General features: G+C 47.2%; 1 protein-coding gene across 2 annotated transcripts in view; it reads left to right on the top strand.

Annotated features, from left to right (window-relative positions):
* ASXL2 (ASXL transcriptional regulator 2) overlaps positions 1-22,878 on the top strand; it is a 131,873-nt gene that overhangs the window by 48,465 nt on the left and 60,530 nt on the right. Inside the window, exon 4 of one of the 2 annotated variants that reach the window (XM_040348220.1) lies at positions 10,191-10,350. In XM_040348220.1, coding sequence (XP_040204154.1) covers positions 10,191-10,350 — 160 coding nt within the window. Of the gene's footprint in view, positions 1-10,190; positions 10,351-22,878 lie in introns of those variants that run through there. The other variant, XM_040348221.1, reaches the window with a different exon arrangement.

Raw genomic sequence — 22,878 nt, forward strand, 5'->3', positions numbered from 1 at the left:
CATCTCCCCCCACTGTAATATCCACAGACATCTCCCCCCACTGTAATATCCACAGACCTCTCCCCCCACTGTAATATCCACAGACCTCTCCCCCCACTGTAATATCCACAGACATCTCCCCCCACTGTAATATCCACAGACATCTCCCCCCACTGTAATATCCACAGACATCTCCCCCACTGTAATATCCACAGACATCTCCCCCCCCCCACTGTAATATCCACAGACATCTCCCCCACTGTAATATCCACAGACATCTCCCCCCCCCCACTGTAATATCCACAGACATCTCCCCCCACTGTAATATCCACAGACATCTCCCCCCACTGTAATATACACAGACATCTCCCCCACTGTAATATCCACAGACATCTCCCCCACTGTAATATCCACAGACATCTCCCCCACTGTAATATCCACAGACATCTCCCCCACTGTAATATCCACACAGACATCCCCCCACTGTAATATCCACAGACATCTCCCCCCACTGTAATATCCACAGACATCTCCCCCCACTGTAATATCCACAGACATCTCCCCCCACTGTAATATCCACAGACATCTCCCCCACTGTAATATCCACAGACATCTCCCCCACTGTAATATCCACAGACATCCCCCCCCCACTGTAATATCCACAGACATCTCCCCCACTGTAATATCCACAGACATCTCCCCCACTGTAATATCCACAGACATCTCCCCCACTGTAATATCCACAGACATCTCCCCCCACTGTAATATCCACAGACATCTCCCCCCACTGTAATATCCACAGACATCTCCCCCCACTGTAATATCCACAGACATCTCCCCCACTGTAATATCCACAGACATCTCCCCCACTGTAATATCCACACAGACATCTCCCCCACAGTAATATCCACAGACATCTCCCCCCACTGTAATATCCACAGACATCTCCCCCTACTGTAATATCCACAGACATCTCCCCCCACTGTAATATCCACAGACATCTCCCCCCACTGTAATATCCACAGACATCTCCCCCACTGTAATATCCACAGACATCTCCCCCCACTGTAATATCCACAGACATCTCCCCCCACTGTAATATCCACAGACATCTCCCCCCACTGTAATATCCACAGACCTCTCCCCCACTGTAATATCCACAGACCTCTCCCCCACTGTAATATCCACAGACCTCTCCCCCACAGTAATATCCACAGACATCTCCCCCACAGTAATATCCACAGACCTCTCCCCCCACAGTAATATCCACAGACATCTCCCCCCACAGTAATATCCACAGACATCTCTCCCACTGTAATATCCACAGACCTCTCCCCCACTGTAATATCCACAGACCTCTCCCCCACAGTAATATCCACAGACATCTTCCCCCACTGTAATATCCACAGACATCTCCCCCACAGTAATATCCACAGACATCTCCCCCACAGTAATATCCACAGACATCTCCCCCACAGTAATATCCACAGACATCTCCCCCACAGTAATATCCACAGACATCTCCCCCACAGTAATATCCACAGACATCTCCCCCACAGTAATATCCACAGACATCTCTCCCACTGTAATATCCACAGACATCTCCCCCACTGTAATATCCACAGACATCTCTCCCACTGTAATATCCACCATCATCTTCCCCACTGTAATATCCACACAGACATCTCCCCCACTGTAATATCCACAGACATCTTCCCCCACTGTAATATCCACAGACATCTTCCCCACTGTAATATCCACAGACATCTTCCCCACTGTAATATCCACAGACATCTCCCCCACTGTAATATCCACAGACATCTCCCCCACTGTAATATCCACAGACATCTCCCCACTGTAATATCCACAGACATCTCCCCCACTGTAATATCCACAGACATCTCCCCCCACTGTAATATCCACAGACACCTCCCCCACTGTAATATCCACAGACATCTCCCCCACTGTAATATCCACAGACATCTCCCCACTGTAATATCCACAGACATCTCCCCACTGTAATATCCACAGACACCTCCCCCACTGTAATATCCACAGACACCTCCCCCACTGTAATATCCACAGACATCTCCCCCACTGTAATATCCACAGACATCTCCCCCCACTGTAATATCCACAGACATCTCCCCCCACTGTAATATCCACAGACATCTCCCCCCACTGTAATATCCACAGACATCTCCCCCCACTGTAATATCCACAGACATCTCCCCCCACTGTAATATCCACAGACATCTCCCCCCACTGTAATATCCACAGACATCTCCCCCCACTGTAATATCCACAGACATCTCCCCCCACTGTAATATCCACAGACATCTCCCCCACCGTAATATCCACAGACATCTCCCCCACCGTAATATCCACAGACACCTCCCCCACTGTAATATCCACAGACACCTCCCCCACTGTAATATCCACAGACATCTCCCCCACTGTAATATCCACAGACATCTCCCCCACTGTAATATCCACAGACATCTCCCCCACTGTAATATCCACAGACATCTCCCCCACGGTAATATCCACAGACACCTCCCCCACGGTAATATCCACAGACACCTCCCCCACGGTAATATCCACAGACATCTCCCCCACTGTAATATCCACAGACATCTCCCCTACTGTAATATCCACAGACACCTCCCCCACGGTAATATCTACAGACACCTCCCCCACTGTAATATCTACAGACACCTCCCCCACTGTAATATCCACAGACACCTCCCCCACGGTAATATCTACAGACACCTCCCCCACTGTAATATCCACAGACATCTCCCCACTGTAATATCCACAGACCTCTCCCCCACTGTAATATCCACAGACCTCTCCCCCTACTGTAATATCCACAGATCTCTCCCCCACTGTAATATCCACAGACATCTCCCCCACTGTAATATCCACAGACATCTCCCCTACTGTAATATCCACAGACACCTCCCCCACGGTAATATCTACAGACACCTCCCCCACGGTAATATCCACAGACATCTCCCCCACTGTAATATCCACAGACACCTCCCCCACGGTAATATCTACAGACACCTCCCCCACTGTAATATCCACAGACATCTCCCCACTGTAATATCCACAGACATCTCCCCCACTGTAATATCCACAGACCTCTCCCCCTACTGTAATATCCACAGACCTCTCCCCCTACTGTAATATCCACAGACCTCTCCCCCACTGTAATATCCACAGACATCTCCCCCACTGTAATATCCACCATCATCTCCCCCACTGTAATATCCACAGACATCTCCCCACTGTAATATCCACAGACATCTCCCCCACTGTAATATCCACAGACATCTCCCCCACTGTAATATCCACCATCATCTCCCCCACTGTAATATCCACAGACATCTCCCCCACTGTAATATCCACAGACATCTCCCCCACTGTAATATCCACAGACATCTCCCCACTGTAATATCCACAGACATCTCCCCCACTGTAATATCCACAGACACCTCCCCCACGGTAATATCTACAGACACCTCCCCCACGGTAATATCCACAGACATCTCCCCCACTGTAATATCCACAGACACCTCCCCCACGGTAATATCTACAGACACCTCCCCCACTGTAATATCCACAGACATCTCCCCACTGTAATATCCACAGACATCTCCCCCACTGTAATATCCACCATCATCTCCCCCACTGTAATATCCACAGACATCAGTAAAAAATATAGCATTTTTTTCAAAATTGTCGCTCTATTTTTGTTTATAGCGCAAAAAATAAAAACCGCAGAGGTAATCAAATACCACCAAAAGAAAGCTCTATTTGTGGGGGGAAAAGGGACGTCAATTTTGTTTAGGAGCCACGTCGCACGGCCGCGCAATTGTCAGTTAAAGCGACACAGTGCCGAATCGCAAAAACTGGCCAGGTCCTTTAGCTGCTTAAAGGTCCGGGTCTTAAGTGGTTAACCCTTTCACCCTTCCTATATGGCCCCGTACTCACGACCAAACATGTCTGCTGAAACTGGTCCGCAGACCAGTTTCAGCAGACATGTTTGGCCGTGTGTTGGCCCGAGCGGACCATTTTGGGACGGATCGGACAGGTTTCCAGCGGACAACTGTTTCCCGGACTTGTTTTAAAACAGTCCGCTGGAAACCTGTCCGCCCGGACATGTACGGTCGTCTGTACAGACCTACCGTACATGTCCTGCCGCCCGCATCCCTCGCATGCGTCGAATGACTTCGACGCATGCGTGGAAGCATTTTTAAGGCGGCCCGCCCACGTCGCCGTGTCATTGTCGCGGCGACACCGCGTCATCGACGCGGCGACACCGCGGACACGCCCCGCGTAATGTTTACGCGCGGGCTTCTGTTCGATGGTGTGTATAGCCATCGAACAGAAGTCCCCGGGCAGTCCCCGGCCAGACATGTCCGATGGAAACGGTCTGCAGACCGTTTTCATCGGACATGTCCTGCCGTGAGTACAAGGCCTATCAGTGTTGGGTGGATTGGCCTTGTAAACAGCAATTTTCAGACATGATGGTAAATCATTGACTCAGATTCCAGAAACAATTCAGGTTATCTATAGGCAGACAGCCTGTTTATTTCAACCTTATGTCAGCATTTCCCCATAAGACGGCGAGCTGGGAACACGATTACTTCCTGGAACAGGGCAGGCCAGGTATAAGCTGTTTACTCTCACATGACACAGGTGTGCCGTGACCAGGAAGAGACAGGTGAGCTCGCAGGTAAACACCCGTTCCTGATTGCTGAGCCCCGTCCTGATTCCTGAGCCCATATTCCATCTCTTCACGCTGCAATCATGTAAGAGAAGACCATACACTGCTGTCTGATATGAATATGTGTATTCTGCTCTCCTGTACCGCCATCTGCTTTCTCTCTGCTATATAGAATATTGTGTACTGTGGACTGTTGTATGAAACTCTCAGCAGTTTAAAGAGAACTGGTTACAACCAGGCTTATACCTGTATCTGAATATTCACAGTTGAAAGGGGTTGGATGGCTGGATTCACACCTATGGCATTTTTAGTGCTTTTTGCATTTTGCAGATTTGCACTACAGAACCGTTTCCATAGGAAACCATGTTAAATGGACTGCAGTGCAAATCTTCAAAATGCAAAAAGCACTAAAAATGCCTAGGTGTGAATTCAGCCTAACCCCGTTTTTTTTTTTTTTTAACCACTTTAGCCCCGGACCATTTTGTAGCTAAAGGATCAGGCCCCTTTTTGCGATTCGGCACTGCGTCGCTTTAACTGACAATTGCGCAGCCAACAAAATTGGCGTCCTTTTTTCCCCACAAATAGATCTTTCTTTTGGTGGTGTTTGATCACCTGTGCGGTTTTTATTTTTTGTGCTATAAACAAAAATAGAGCGACAATTTTAAAAACAATTCAATACTTTATACTTTTTGCTATGATAAATATCCCCCAAAAATATATATAAAAAATAAATATATTTTTTCTCAGTTTAGGCCGATACATATTCTTCTACATATTTTTGGTAAAAAAAAATCGCAATAAGCGTTTATTGATTGGTTTGCGTAAAAGTTATAGCGTCTACAAAATAGGGGATCGTTTTATGGCATTTTTATAAATAATTTTTTTTCTTTACTAGTTATGGCCGCGATCAGCGATTTTTATCGTGACTGCAACATTATGGCGTACGCATAGGACACTTTTGACACCATTTTGGGGTCATTGTCATTTTTTACAGCGAAAAGTGCTATAAAAATGCACCGATTACTGTGAAAATTACACTGGCAGTGAAGGGGTTAACCTGTAGGGGGAGCTGGAAGGGTTAAGTGTTTCCTAGGGAGTGATTACTACTGTGTGGGGGCGTGGCTTGGAGTGTGATTTCACTGATCGTCGTTCCCTATGACAGAGAACAGACAATCAGTGGCAGTCACACTAGGAAGAACGGGGAAAGGTTTGTTTACACTTACCTCTCCCCATTCTTCAGCTCTGTGACCTGATTGCGGGACACCGGCGGCGATCGGGTCCCGCAGGCATGGAGCACAGGACCAGGTCGCGAGCGCGCCTCCAGCGGCGCGCTCGCGACCCACGGCTGGGCTCTTAAAGGCGACGTACAGGTACATGCTTGTGCCCTTCTGCCAACGTATATCGGCGTGAAGGGGTTAAATAACAAACGTGTCATACTTGCCTCCACTGTGCAGTTCGTTTTGCACAGAGTGGCCCCGATCCTCGACTTCGGCGGCGCTGGTAGCTCCTCCCCCGTATCAAGTGCCCACGTTGGAGAAGGCTCTCCTAAGGTGAACACCCGTGCTGTCGCACCCCCGAGTTCTGCTTCTGTGTACATTGCAGAATGCAGGACTCAGGCCCCGCCCCCATTGGATTTGATTGACAGCAGCGGCCGGGAACCAATGGCTGCATTGTTATTAATCTATCCAATCGAGAGCCGAGACAACGGGCAGAGAGGAAGAACTTGTCTCCGCCGAGGGAACGAATGGGCTCAGGTGAGTAAAACGGGGGGCTGGGGGGCTGTACACTGTCAGAAGGGTTTACAACCCCTTTAATTAATATAATTATGCAGACCTGTTCATGAAGCAGAAAAGAGACCCATTTGCCAGACCATTTCAATAAAAACCTTCCCATAAAATGATATGTACATTTAGCATATTGTTTGTATGTTATTTACCTGTAAGATCCTCCTTTGTGTAGGCATCCATAAGCCCTGAGACTGCTGCTGGCTAAGGATGGGCTCAGGCGTGTTTGCAACCGCTCGTGCAGAGCACGCCAGGAAGTCGGAACAGCACATCGCTTATCACAGGCAGTGAGACATTTTTCCGGTCCGCGGCTTCAGAGATCGGGAAATGTCTCGCTGCCTGTGATTGGCGCTGTACAGTGCCGACCTCCTGACGGGCTCTGCACGTGCTGTTGCAAACACGCCTGATCCCATCCGTACTGCTGGGCGCCGCCATCTTGAGTGCAATGTCCGCAGTCCCAGCAGACTCCGAGTGATTCTGTATAGCAGCCTTTATCCACCTTTTTTACACTAGATGAACCCTTGGGATAGGGCTGCCACCTCATCCCTTTAAGGCTCTGTTTCCACTTTTGCAACCCTAAAGTCATGTGGTTTTGCCATGATTTTGATGTGACTTGAAACAATGCCTGTATATTCTTAAGGTCTGTGGACCTCAAGTCGCATCAAAGTGGGACCAAAGTAGTGCAGGGACTACTTTGAAGTCGCACAGATATGAACTGTACTCATTGGAAATCATGGGGTATGACTTGTCATGCGACTTTGCAGTCCCAGGTCACATGACAAGTCTCCCTAGTGGAAACCGAGCCTAAACCCAAACACGTATTAATTACACAGGTTCTGCGGCTGATTACGGTGGTAATTGAACTCGCTTAGTGCCTTGTCTGAAATAAATTAGCCTCAGAGCCTGTGTAATTAATATGTGTTTAGGTTTAAAGGGATGAGGTGGCAACTCTACCTTGAGATCATTTTTAGATCTCAGTGAACCCGTTAAAAATGATTATACCTACAGCTCACCTCACAATACAATTGTTGAACGTTTTAACGGGTCTTATCTAGAGTATTTGGAATCCAGGGCAGAACATTTTTATTACCGTATATACTCAAGTATAAGCCGAGTTTTTCGGCACATTTTTTTTGTGCTGAAAATGCCCCCCTCGGCTTATACTCGAGTCACTTTTTTGCGCCTGATCTCCCGGACTTTGGGGACCCGGTACCAGCCGGCCGTAGGTCAACTGGACCTCAAACTTGGCACACATATAGCCCCACTCTTCCTCTACAAGGGGACCTCTGGCCGGATAGCACCGATTTTTCAAAGTCTGGCACCCCTTTTATATACTCCCATGTTAAACGTAAGTCTAGGCATGGGCACAGTGAGGCATGGGCACAGTGAGGCATGGACACAGTGAGGCATGGACACAGTGAGGCATGGACACAGTGAGGCATGGGCACAGTGAGGCATGGGCACAGTGAGGCATGGGCACAGTGAGGCATGGGCACAGTGAGGCATGGACACAGTGAGGCATGCACATGGACACAGTGAGGCATGCAGATGGATACCCTAGGCTTATACTCGAGTCAATACGTTTTCCCAGTTTTTTGTGGTAAAATTGGGTGACTCGGCTTATATTCGGGTCGCTTATGCTCGAATATATATGGTACCTTTTATGTAAATGAAAAATATATTTTCAGTAAAATCTGTAAATGAATAATAAAATGCAGATCGTGCAAGTTGTGCTGTCCCCAAATATTGGTGTTTAGTGTAGAAGTAACCCCATTCATTGATGGTCAGTGGAAAATTGCCCTCTTGCATTAGGTTGTTGGTCAATTTGCTATTCTTTGTTCTCCTAGCAACCTCAGGAGGAACTCTAGGATTCCACAGAACCGTAGTTGATAATGAAGGCTCTATAGCAGTGATGGCGAACATTTTTGAGCTTGAGTGCCCAAACTGCAACAGGTGTTCAGAGCAGCAGGTCAGAGGTCATGTGACTGCATCCAGAGGTGTGGGAGGGGGGGACAGAACTCCGCTCACCCCACTATATGTCCGATCCCCGGGGTTGAGAGAGGTGACTGAGAGAGACAGGGGGCTGAGAGAGAGGAGAGTAAGGGGCGAGATGAGGGAGAGACCCCTAGCTCTGTCCCCTTCTGCAGTCACTGCTCTGCCCCCCATCCCAGTCTCTGTCTGCAGGTAGGTGTGTGCTCTCTGCTCTGTTCCTTCCATCAGCTCCCTCGCAGCCTGCACCTCCCACCCATCCTCATCTCCCGGGCCCCCAGTCGGCCTGCCCCCCCCCCCCCAATCAAATAGCGCAGGACAGAGCCGCACTCAAGCTGAGTTGCCGATCAGCTGGAGTGACTGAACTAGATTGTGTTATAAAGTATACCACCAATAAAAGTAGCATTGAATGAAGCAACCTGCAGAATGCCAGTTCCGCAGCTCAGCTTTATTCTGGTTTCAGCTTTGCTAATAAACATCCGGGGAAGCATTTCCCAACCTTTTTAACAGAGGAACCATTGCTAAAACACATTTATTGGAGGACAGTGAGAAAGATGCCTCCTATATTGGTGGCCTCCATACATTGATGGTCAAAATGCCCCCTTTACAGCTAGCTAAAAAGATTATAGCTGTCCTGCCACTGACTGTGCCATGTGGCGTTGGTCCTGGAACTATGCAGGCACAATCAAATGGGAAGTTAATTAGCTACAGCTCAAGGAACCCCTAGCCAATTCTAGAAGAACCCCCTAAGGTTCCAAAGAACCCTGATTGAGAATGGAACCACTAGCCAATTCTGGAAAAAAAAAACTAAGGTTCCACAGAACCCTGATTGAGAATGGAACCACTAGCCAATTCTGGAAAAACCCCCTAAGGTTCCACAGAACCCTGATTGAGAATGGAACCCCTAGCCAATTCTAGAAGAACCCCCTAAGGTTCCACAGAACCCTGATTGAGAATGGAACCCCTAGCCAATTCTAGAAGAACCCCCCTAAGGTTCCACAGAACCCTGATTGAGAATGGAACCCCTAGACAATTCTAGAAGAACCCCCTAAGGTTCCACAGAACCCTGATTGAGAATGGAACCCCTAGCCAATTCTAGAAGAACCCCCTAAGGTTCCACAGAACCCTGATTGAGAATGGAACCCCTAGCCAATTCTGGAAGAAACCCCTAAGGTTCTACATAACCCTGATTGAGAATGGAACTCCTAGCCAATTCTGGAAAAATCCCCTAAGGTTTCACAGAACCCTGATTTAGAATGGAACCCCTAGCCAATTCTAGAAGAAACCCCTAAGGTTCCACAGAACCCTGATTGAGAATGGAACCCCTAGCCAATTCTAGAAGAACCCCCTAAGGTTCCACAGAACCCTGATTGAGAATGGAACCCCTAGCCAATTCTGGAAAAATCCCCTAAGGTTCTACATAACCCTGATTGAGAATGGAACCCCTAGCCAATTCTGGAAAAATCCCCTAAGGTTTCACAGAACCCTGATTGAGAATGGAACCCCTAGCCAATTCTGGAAAACCCCCCCTAAGGTTCCACAGAACCCTGATTGAGAATGGCTTCTCTGGAGTATTATCTGCACCAAATCTAGGCCAAGGAGCCAGCTCCAAGCTCCAGAGCCTTGCCAGCTCTCATTGTGAGCTTTGTAAACTTGGTATGTGAAGATGTGTGTCCATCTCATGCTTTCTTCTCTCCTTACAGAAAGATGTGGCAGATGTGGTAAAAGAATTGTCGGACTGCTCAGAGGACAGCAGCGAAGCCCAGTCGGATTCCCAGGGCTCAGAACACAGCACCTCCAGCAGCAGCAGCACCAGCGCTGCCAGCAACAAAGACAGGAGAAGGAGTTGCTGGAAGAGGAAAGGTAAAAATCGATCCCATTACAGCCTGGTATAGAACAGCACCTTGGCTGCCCTGTAGGCCTCTGCAGCAGTCACTACGTTTTTGATTATTATAGTTTCTGCTACCTAGGCAGGGGAGGGCTGGTAGGGGGGGCAGGCTGGAAATCTCCCCCCAGGCTGGTGACACTATGCACAGCCACTGGCCCGCCACTACAAAATGTTGTTTTTGCAGAGCAGGAATATGCCTGCTGGAGCTCTGTTAGCACAGGTCACAGCCACTGCTCACCTCCCACTGTGCAGCCGTGCCTGTGTCAGCTCCGTGGTAGATGGCTGCAGAGCTGAGCTATGTCTCGTCTCACACATAGCTCAGCCTCAGCGCACACCAGCGCTGACATCCCCTTCTCTCTCTGCACAGACACAAGGAGAGATAGAGCTCATCTGCTCCTTCTCCTTCTGAGTCTGCCCTGCCCACACCCTCCGGGCATGTGTGGGCACTGGACAGGAAGTTTGAACCCAAAAAAGCATCAGACAGCCTGCCTGCGTCTCAGCCTCCATCCTGGTAAGCTCACCTTCTCTAGTCTCTCCTGCCTCCCAGTGTACAAAAAGGGGTGCTCTGTGGACTTTGTTAAAGGGGAGGGGGGGCAGGCTTTGGTGAGCAGAGACCCTCTTTACACAATAGTCCACAGCATGCACCCTTAAATCAAGTTTCCCAGAACACCCCTTACATCAGATCTGATGTATATGGGGTCTGTGCGGACTCTGATGTAAGGGGAGCCTCTGTGCGGACTCTTGTGATCATGAAAAATCTTAAGCCCCATACACACTATCAGTTTTCCTGACGGTTTTCTCATCAGGTTTACCAAAACCATGTAGTACAAGGGCCTGCCTGATTGCATACAAATTTAAACTCTTGAGGTTTGACCTCATATTAGATGGTTTTGGTAAACCTGAAGAGAAAACCGTCAGGAAAACTGATAGTGTGTATGGGGCTTTAGACTGTTTTCCTCGATCCATCACTTTTCCACCCTCTATGGGCCACTTGACTGGACTTGCCCCCATGCCTAAGGCTGACATCCCTCCCCTGTACCTAGGCAAACACAAGGTAGCTCCAGAATTTGTAGGGTGACTGTACACAGCACCAGGGCTTTCCGTACAGGGTAAATACACTGGAATTTACATTGCCCAAGCTCAAGTGCCTGTGTGCAAGAGTCCTTAGAATGATGCCACCTATGAACTGGCATCCCTGCCTTTTATCAGCAGCAATACCAGTTCATTTGCTTGCCCCAGATGAATGTTGTGGTTGTACATTTTTTAACATATACTGTAACACTTCTGCATAAATTGGATACAACTTACCAGGAAGAGGTCAGAGCGTCATTGTCATGACGTCAGCTTATTGCACATATTGCTAGGACCAAGTATACCAAGTGGAACTGAGAAGAGGAACTGGACCATTTGCATTGTGATCCATCCACTTCACTCCCGGCTAGGTGTCATCAGAGTCTTTGTAGATGGAAGACCTAGCAAGTGCCTCTGTGTGGGTATGGAGTCAGGGGTTACTCTACCTAAATTGTATTTCACATTTACTTAACAGGCTGCATCTTGTTATGAGAGCAACAAGGTACTTTTTTATGTATTGGTAGGAGACTGTAGATCCTAAAGAGATGTTCAATTTGTTAATAGAAAGGAAAGACAACAACCAGCTGCAGAAGCATCCTTTTTACTGTGTTTCTCTTCCGTTCATAGACGGACACAGCATCCTTTGACAGTAGGGAAGCGGATATAACCCTACTGTCAAAGGATGCTGTGTCCATCTATGAACTCAGAGAAATGGATTTTACGGTGAGTAAAAAAATCCTATTTTTTCCTATCTTTTAACCCTTTTGAGTCCAATATCTTGCCATCAGCTTTTCAAGCCCTGATGAATGGAGGTAGCTTAATGCCGCGCACACACGTTCGGTTTTCCCGCCGGAAAAACCTTGAATGATTTTTCCGACGGAATTCCATTTAAGCTTGTCTTCCATACACACAGTCACACCAAATTCCGCCCGTCAAGAATGTGGTGACGTACAACATGTACGATGAGCCGAGATCAATGCAGTTCAATAGGCAGTTCGGCTCTTCTGCTTGATTCTGAGCATGCGTGTTTTTTTTGCACGTCGGAACTCCATACAGATGAACGTTTTTTCCGCTAGGATTTTTTTTCTGTTGGGAAAATAGAGAACCAGCTCTCAAACTTTTGCTGGCAGGGAGATTCCGTCAGAAAAAGTCCGATGGAGCCTACACACGGTCGGAATTCCCATCCAAAAGCTCACATCTGACTTTTTCCGACGGGAAAACCGATCGCGTGTACGCGGCATAAGCCTCCAAAATGTGTCTGCAAACATTTTATTACAGGATAAAATATATTTTTGGACTAGAAACCAATGGTGTGGCACTTCTGTTTCCTCTGTGGACCCTGCAAGGAGGTACTTATCAGTTTATTTAACCCCTCAGGAGATTCTGTAGTGAGTTTGAATGGAGCTCCAGGTTCCTGTGGGTTTGTGGAATGAAGACTTCTTTTGCTATTTGTCACAATTGACTTGGAACGATCTGTGGTAGCAGTGGAGCCAGAAATGTTGTTTAGGCTAATATTATATTTGCAACTCTGTCAGATTGACTTTATTGCCAGCACTGCTCTGCATCGTACAAGTCTTTCAATTTGTTTACATAATTGCTGAAGTCATGTTAAAATCTAATCCCCACCGGTGCATTGCCATGAAATGCGATTTGCCATGAAATGTGATGGTCCGCCTCCATCACATCCCATTGGCTCACTCATGTCATGTGACATATAGACACGTCATCAGTCTCAGCTAGGCTATCATAGGGAGAGGATCTCCTCTCCCTGTAATAGCTGAAGCTGCACGGAGCTGTAGTACTAAATGTAGCTTACTCGCACACCCAGGGAGGTCAGCCCAGGGAGGTCAGCCCCCGTGCAGCTCTTCAAAGGGCTAAGAGAGAGGAGAAGGGGGCAGGCAGATGGGAGGCTGCTCCATTATACAGGCTGCCCATGGTGTGTGTGTGCTGCTGGTCACACAGCCTGAGAGCAGGAGGAGGGGAGAGGCAGCCTATAGATGTGTGTGAGATCATTGTTTCTATACATTGTTACACGAGCAATGCAGTCACTGCAACACAGGCTGCTCCTCACAGAGCTGTGCATATCACACTGGCTTCTCCTTCCTAACAGTATATACCAGCTCTGTGCTTTGATTCTTGCATTCTGCACCCTGGAAATCCCCCATACTGTCCAATACGACTTTTATATTATCTTTTGGTTACACGGGTATCACTCTCAGTTCTATGGAAGGAGCAGGCGCAGAAGAGGTGGAGGGGCGACACTTGAGCCCTCATCCACATATATAGCTGAAGCTATCACAGGGAGAGGACATCCTCTCCCTATGATAGCCTAGCTGAGACTGATGACGTGTCTATATGTCACATGACATGAGTGAGCCAATAGGATGAGATGGAGGCGGACCATCACATTTCATGGCAAATCGCATTTCATGGCAATGCACCGGCATGGTTTTCTAGGTCTCCGCAATTTTATCTCTAACAACGTAGACCAATACTTGTAGGTACCGTATTTATTGGGGTATAGCGCGCACCCCTAAAGTTGCCCCGAAATTCCTGTAAAAAAAAAAATGTTATAAGATTGTATTACTTACAGTTTTGATGTCTTGCCCAGCGTCCATCGTCCGGTCCGGCGTCCGTCTGCGGCCTCGGTGGTGTCCTCCCGGCTTCTCCAGCGCGTGCCTCAAGTCGAGTCCCCGCTTCCCGCGCTCAGTTTGAACGCCTCCGCCGACATATACCGAGTGCAGTACACTCGGGTACATTCGGCAAGGCTCGACTTCGCTAGTGCTCATGCTCTGTGACGTTTATGCGTGAGCACGAGCGAAGCCGAGCCTAGCCAAATGTACCCGAGTGTACGGCACTCGGTATATGTCGGCGCTCTATTCAAACTGAGCGTGGGAAGCGGCTATCGGCGTATATATCGCGCACCCACGATTTTCCCTTTATTTTAAGGGGAAAAAAGTGTGCGATATACGCCGATAAATACGGTATATACTATACCAAAATTACATGGACAACCCTCAAAACTATTGAGTTCAGGTGCACAAAGCTAGCTTCAAAAAGACCTGGTTTGATGTGGAAGAATTTAAGTGTCCAACACCGTGCCATGACCTCAACCATACTGAACATCTTTTGGGATAAATTGGAATGCAGATTGTGAGCCTGGTCTTCTCATCCAACACCAATACCTGACCATATAAGACCCCATTCACACCTGAGCGACAAAACGCCGGACGCTTCTGTCGCTCGAGGGGAGAATTCCCATTGCTGTCTATGGAGATGGTTCACATCTCATAGACGCCGAACGCCTGTCGCCTGAAAAAAAGTCCCGGACCCTTTTTTTCAGGCGACATAGGCGTTTTCCCATTGACAGCAATGGGAAGACTTTGAGAGAAAAAAAAAAAAAAGTGAAAGTTTTGTACTCGCGGCAAAATACGCCGCTACACGCGATCGCGGCTGTCGCTCAGATGTGAATGCAGCCTAAATGGTGGCCAGCTCCATAAAGTCATACTTTGACCAGTTTGGTGTGGAGGACCTTGATTGTCCTACAAAAATACAGTATCTCACAAAAGTGAGTACACCCCTCACATTTTTGTAAATATTTTATTATATCTTTTTATGTGACAACACTGAAGAAATGACACTTTGCTACAATGTAAAGTAGTGAGTGTACAGCTTGTATAACAGTGTAAATTTTCTGTCCCCTCAAAATAACTCAACACACAGCCATTAATGTCTAAACCACTGGCAACAAAAGTGAGTACACACTTTAGTGAAAATTTCCAAATTGGGCCCAATTACCCATTTTCCCTCCACGGTGTCATGTGACTCGTTAGTGTTACAAGGTCTCAGGTGTGAATGGGAAGCAGGTGTATTAAATTTGGTGTTATCGCTCTCACTCTCTCATACTGGTCCCTGGAAGTTCAACATGGCACCTCATGGCAAAGAACTCCCTGAGGATCTGAAAAAAATAATTGTTTCTCTACATAAAGATAGCCTAGGCTATAAGAAGATTGACAAGACCCTGAAACTGAGCTGCAGCATGATGGCCAAGACCATACAGCGGTTTAACAGGGCAGGTTCCACTCAGAACAGACCTCTCCGTGGTCAATCAAAGAAGTTGAGTGCACATGCTCAGCGTCATATCCAGAGGTTGTCTTTGGGAAATAGACTTATGAGTGCTGCCAGCATTGCTGCAGAGGTTAAAGGGGGGGGGGGGGGTCAGCCTGTCAGTGCTCAGACCATACACCGCACACTGCATCAAATTGGTCTGCATGGCGGTCGTCCCAGAAGGAAGTCTCTTCTAAAGATGATGCACAAGAAAGCCCGCAAACAGTTTGCTGAAGACAAACAGACTAAGGACATGGATTACTGGAACCATGTCCTGTGGTCTGATGAGATCAAGATAAACCTATTTGGTGTCAGATGGTGTCAGGCGTGTGTGGTGGCAACCAGGTGAGAAGTACAAAGACAAGTGTGTCTTGCCTACAATCAAGCATGGTGGTGGGAGTGTCATGGTCTGGGGTTCCATGAGTGCTGTCAGCACTGGGGAGCTACAGATCATTGAGAGAACCATGAATGCCAACATGTACTGTGACATACTGAGGAAGAGCATGATCCCCTCCCTTCAGAGACTGGGTCGCAGGGCAGTATTCCAACATGATAATGACCCCAAACACACCTCCAAGACGACCACTGCCTTGCTAAAGAAGCTGAGGGTAAAGGTGATGGACTGGCCAAGCATGTCTCCAGACCTAAACCCTATTGATCATCTGTGGGGCATCCTCAAGCGGAAGCTGGAGGAGCGCAAGGTCTCTAACATCCACCAGCTCCATGATGTCATCATGGAGGAGTGGAAGAGGACTCCAGTGGCAACCTGTGAAGCTCTGGTGATCTCCATGACCAAGAGGGTTAAGGCAGTGCTGGAAAATAATGGTGGCCACACAAAATATTGACACTTTGTGCCCAATTTGGACATTTTCACTTAGGGGTGTACTCACTTTTGTAGCCAGCGGTTTAGACATTAATGGCTGTGTGTTGATTTATTTTATGGGGGCAGCAAATGTACACTGTTATACAAGCTGTACACTCACTACTTTACATTGTAGCAAAGTGTCATTTCTTCAGTGTTGTCACATGAAAAGATAGAAGAAAAGATTTACACAAATGTGAGGGGTGTACTTACTTTTGTGAGATACTGTACATGGACATCCCTCAAAACTATTTGAGTTTTTAGGTGCACAAATCCACCTTTAAAAATGCATGGTTTGAAAAGTTTGATGTGGAAGAACTTGAGTGTTCTACACAGTACCATGTCCTCAACCTTATTTAACACCTTTGGGATGAATTGGAATGCCAATTGTGAGCCAGGTCTTCTCCTCAAATATCAGTACCTGACCTCAAGTGGTGGCCAGCTCCATAGACCCATGGTTTCACCAGTTTGGTGCGGAGGACTTCTATTGTCCTACACAGAGCCTTGACATCAACCCAATCCAACATCAGTACTCAATCTCACAAATACTCTTTTGGTTGATTGGGCGCAAGTTCCAACAGAAAAACTGCAAAATCTTGGGTAACGCCTTCCCAGAATCGTGTAATAAAGCCATTGTATCCAAAAAGGGCAACTCCATATTTATGCCCATAGTTTGGGAATGTGATGGTCAGGTTTTAAAAAAAAAACAAAAAACGTTGTCCATACGATGTACCGTATATAGGGTGTTACACTCCATGTTTCTGTTGAGGTTGTTATTGCAAATGGAAGAGCAGCTGGAAAGCCCTAGCTTTGACCTGGACAGTCATGTCTGCAAAGGTTATAGATCTATTCTACCCAAAACTGATATTCAGCTTTTTTTTGCTGCTAGAAAGTTAGGCCTCTTACCAGTTTCTTCTATCTCCCAGGGACTGGTGGGTTTGTGTTCCTGGGTCTGCACACCTGCTATGGTTACTGTGAGTTGTCGCCCCCCCCCCCCCTCACTGCTGCCGCACATTATTGTTATTCTGGAGACACAGCAGCCAAATATTTGTGGTACTGGACACACAGCCTTTGCAAGTCTGCTATTCTGGAGACCCCTGTTTCCTATTCTGGAGACCCTTGTTTCCTATTCTGGATACCCTTGTTTCCTATTCTGGAGACCCTTGTTTTCTATTCTGGAGACCCTTGTTTGCTATTCTGGAGACCCTTGTTTGCTATTCTGGAGACCCCTGTTTCCTATTCTGGAGACCCTTGTTTGCTATTCTGAAGACCCCTGTTTCCTATTCTGGAGACCCCTGTTTCCTATTCTGGAGACCCCTGTTTCCTATTCTGGAGACCCCTGTTTCCTATTCTGGAGACCCCTGTTTCCTATTCTGGAGACCCCCGTTTCCGATTCTGGAGACCCCCGTTTCCTATTCTGGAGACCCCCGTTTCCTCTTCTGGAGACCCCCGTTTCCTCTTCTGGAGACCCCCGTTTCCTATTCTGGAGACCCCTGTTTCCTTTTCTGGAGACCCTTGTTTCCTTTTCTGGAGACCCTTGTTTCCTTTTCTGGAGACCCTTGTTTCCTATTCTGGAGACCCTTGTTTCCTATTCTGGAGACCCCTGTTTCCTATTCTGGAGCCCCCTGTTTCCTATTCTGGAGCCCCGTTTCCTTTTCTGGAGACCCCCGTTTCCTTTTCTGGAGACCCTTGTTTCCTATTCTGGAGACCCTTGTTTCCTATTCTGGAGACCCTTGTTTCCTATTCTGGAGACCCTTGTTTCCTATTCTGGAGACCCTTGTTTGCTATTCTGGAGACCCTTGTTTGCTATTCTGGAGACCCTTGTTTGCTATTCTGGAGACCCTTGTTTGCTATTCTGGAGACCCCTGTTTGCTATTCTGGAGACCCCTGTTTGCTATTCCGGAGACACCTGTTTCCTATTCTGGAGCCCCTTGTTTCCTATTCTGGAGCCCCTTGTTTCCTATTCTGGAGCCCCTTGTTTCCTATTCTGGAGCCCCTTGTTTCCTATTCCGGAGACCCCTGTTTGCTATTCCGGAGACCCAAACTTCTGTATATCTAGAGACACAACTGATGTATATCTCGGTATACTTTTGATGAGGAATAGAGTCCTTGTGAACATGACATCACCAGGCAAGATACATATACGTGTCTGAAACAGGAAACCGATATGTAGAAACCACGACTTCCTTATTAGAGCAGAAGAATCAACGTATGTCACCAGAAAAACAAAACTCTAAACTGTGAGATTGTAGCGGTGGGCTCTGAGGACTTGGAGGGACGGAGTATCTGATCAGTGTGCAGGGCGACTGCGGGGACCATGGACAGACAGCGGCAGGCTACAGGTGAGAGCACATTGTTATACATATGCATTTTATAGGAGCTGATCTGGGGCAACCAAACACATTTTCACTCACTCTTGTAACTGCCAAGAAATCCCCTCCTGTGCCATGTCTGTCTGTCTGTCATTCTAGCTTATATCCATCGGTCTGTCATACGTTTGAGAACAAAAAAAATGCAACAGCCCCAGACAGTATGGCAGAAATGCTTCCAGGTAGGGGCAATTCAAATGCATAATGTGTGCCGTCCTTTTATTAGCTTGGAATGGGAGTTCTAACAAAACAACGTGGACTTTAAGCCCAGGTTTAAGCCTAGGTTCACAATGAGCCGTGCGAGTTCAGCTGAATCCCGATTCCGGACGCAATTTCAGAGACATCTGTGCAGGTTTTATCTACTGCAAGATTTACAGGTCCCGCCCCTCTCTGAGACAGTGATAGAAGTAGAACGAGGAGCTCACCTCTGCCATCTCCTCCTATCAGTGTGCACCATGTTTGCACGTGAGCACAGCAGCATTACTGACTGACTTCTTGCCCCTGAAAGGCATTTTCCATTGCTGTCTGCCCCTCTATGAATATGTTAGAGACTTAAAGGGGTTGTAAAGGTTTTTTTTTTCCACCTTAAAGTGGAGTTCCACCCATAAATATAACATTACATCAGTAGTTTTAAAAAAATGTCATTAGTCCTTTAAGAATTTTTTTTTTTTTTTTCTAGATGCCTTCAAAGTGTTGTTTCTAGGCAGAATAGTTAATCTTCCCTCTTCCTGCACCTACAGTTGTATTCAAAATTATTCAACCCCCTCTGAAATTGATTGTTTTGGCCAGTTTGACATTGATTTTGATCATTCAGTCATCCTGCTTACAATTAAATCAAAGAGGCACGTGTAGGTCAGACAAATATAACATAACATTTATAATAAAATAACTACAAATGTCTTTTCTGTGCTCACATCATTATCAGTTTTATTCAACCCCCAGTTGACATTCAATCTTAGTACTTAGTACAACATCCTTTTACAGTTATAACCGCTTTTAAACGTGAAGCATAGCTTGACACAAGTGTCTTGCAGCAATCTACGGGTATCTTCACCCATTCGTCATGGGCAAAAGCCTCCAGTTCAGTCACATTCTTAGGCTTGCGCACTGCAACTGCTTTCTTTAAGTCCCACCAGAGGTTCTCAATCGGATTTAAGTCTGGTGACTGCGATGGCCACTCCAAAATGTTCCAGCCTTTAATCTGCAACCATGCTCTAGTGGACTTGGAGGTATGCTTGGGATCATTGTCCTGTTGAAAGGTCCAACGTCTCCCAAGCCTCAGGTTTGTGACGGACTGCATCACATTGTCATCCAATATCTCCTGGTACTGAAGAGAATTCATGGTACCTTGCACACGCTGAAGCTTCCCTGTACCTGCAGAAGCAAAACAGCCCCAAAGCATGATTGAACCCCCGCCATGCTTCACAGTAGGCAAGGTGTTCTTTTCATCATAGGCCTTGTTCTTCCTCCTCCAAACATAGCGTTGATCCATGGGCCCAAACAGTTCTAATTTTGTTTCATCAGTCCACAGAACACAATCCCAAAACTTCTGTGGTTTGTCCACATGACTTTTGGCATACTGCAGTCAACTCTTCTTATTCTTTGGAGACAGCAAGGGGGTGTTCTGGCATGGAGGCCTTCATTACGCAGTGTGCGCCGTATTGTCTGAGCAGAAACTTCAGTACCCACATCTGACAAATATTTTCTCAGTTCCTCAGCAGTCACACGGGGACTTTTCTCCACTCTAAGCTTCAGGTAGCGCACAGCAGTCAAAGTCAGCATCTTCTTTCTGACACGACCAGGTAGCGTTTCAACAGTGCCCTTTGCCTTGAATTTGCGAATGATGCTTCCTATGGTGTCTCTTGGTATGTTTAACATCTTTGCAATCTTCTTATAGCCATTGCCCTTCCTGTGAAGAGTAATCACCTCTTCTCTTGTCTTCCTGGACCATTTTCTTGACTTCCCTATGTTTGTAACCACACCAGTAAATGTCTAGAAGGAGCCGAGTATCAAAGTCATTTTAAAGCTGCCTAATTGGTGCTTATTAGGCTTTATTGGCTTTATCCCTGACATCCACAGGTGTTTTCAATACCTGATTGAAAACACTTCAATGAACCTCTGTTCTTCAGAGTGGTAGTCTTTAAGGGGTTGAATAATTGTGTAAATGAAGAATTCACAAAAGAAACATTTACTACTGTATTACAAAACCAATTGATGTATTTTTAGTTGCATATGGTTCTTTAAGAAGTCCTTGTAGGATTTCATTCTGAATACAATTACAAATGTACACTAAATTCACTAAAACCCTTTACAGCATTGGGGGTTGAATACTTTTGAACACAACTGCAGGTGCTTAACCACTTCCCGCCCGGCCTATGGCCGATTTACGTCCGGGAAGTGGTTATGAAATCCTGACAGGACGTTCTAGAACGTCCTGCAGGATTTAATGCCGCGCGCGCCCGTGGGGGCGCGCATCGCGGCGATCGGTGATGCGGGGTGTCAGTCTGACACCCTGCATCTCCGATCTCGGTAAAGAGCCTCCGGCGGAGACTCTTTACCACGTGATCAGCCGTGTCCAACCACGGCTGATCACGATGTAAACAGGAAGAGCCGCCGATGGCTCTTCCTCACTCGCGTCTGACAGACGCGAGTAGAGGATAGCCGATCGGCGGCTCTCCTGACAGGGGGGGTTAGCGCTGATTGTTTATCAGTGCAGCCCCCCCTCGGATCGCCACACTGGACCACCAGGGATGCCCACCCTGGAGCACCAGGGTGGGCAAAAAAAAAAAAAAAGCTAAAAAAAAAAAAAAAAGTCTAAAAAAAAAACATAAAGAAAAAAGATGCCAGTCAGTGCCCACAAATGGGCACTGACTGGCAACAATCAGTGCTGCCACCCCAGTGTCCATCAGCGCCACCCCAGTGTCCATCAGCGCCACCCCAGTGTCCATCAGCGCCACCCCAGTGTCCATCAGTGCCACCCCACAGTGCCCATCCATGCCCAGTGCCCACCTAGCAGTGCCCATCTGTGCCACCCATAAGTATCCATCAGTGCCGCCCATGAGTGCCCATCTGTGCCGCCTATGAGTGCCCAGTGCCGCCCATGAGTGCCCATCAGTGCCGCCTATGTGTGCCCATCAGTGCCGCCTATGTGTGCCCATCAGTGCCGCCTATGTGTGCCCATCAGTGCCGCCTATGTGTGCCCATCAGTGCCGCCTATGTGTGCCCATCAGTGTCGCATACCAGCGCCGCCAATCAGTGCCACCTCATCTGTGCCCGTCAGTACTACCTCATCGATGTCCATCAGTGCCATCTCATCGGTGCCCATTAGTGCCGCCATATCAGTGCCCGTAATTGAAAGAGAAAACTTATTTACAAAAAAATTAACAGAAAAAAATAAAAACGTAATTTTTTTTCCAAATTTTCAGCCTTTTTTTAGTTGTTGCGCAAAAAAAAAAATCGCAGAGGTGATCAAATACCACCAAAAGAAAGCTCTATTTGTGGGGAAAAAAGGACGCCAATTTTGTTTGGGTACAGTGTAGCATGACCGCGCAATTGCCATTCAAAGTGCGACAGTGCTGAAAGCTGAAAATTGGCTTGGGCGGGAAGCTGCGTAAGTACCTGGTATGGAAGTGGTTAAGCTTCCTAACCTACACCGCACAGACGCCTGGGAATGTAGTGGGTGTAACTTTCCAGGAGTCTGTGCACTCCCCAGTCTCGAAGAATCATGTGACTTGGACAGTACAGGTGCTGAAACCTGATCTGAAACCTATTACACTGCTTGTGCAGCACTGAGCATGTGCGAGATCTGCAAGGCTGAAATCCAGGAAGTCATACAGTCTGGCTTCATGATGCCCACACTTAAGATGGCCCCAGCCAATTTCTATTTTATAAAGTGTCTAAATGCTGCAACAACCTAACAAAATGGACCTTAGTTTACAGACTAACTTTACTAGAATACATTAAGCTTGTGTATTACAGGGGTATTTATATTTAAAAAGTGAAATTGTGGCCGGAACTCCGCTTTAATGCATCCTATGCTTTAGGGTGAACAAAAACCTGGCAATGATGGCCAGCCCCCCCCCCCCCCCTCGTTT

The sequence above is a fragment of the Rana temporaria genome, chromosome 4 (assembly GCF_905171775.1).
Source record: "Rana temporaria chromosome 4, aRanTem1.1, whole genome shotgun sequence".
Lineage (NCBI taxonomy): Eukaryota > Metazoa > Chordata > Amphibia > Anura > Ranidae > Rana > Rana temporaria.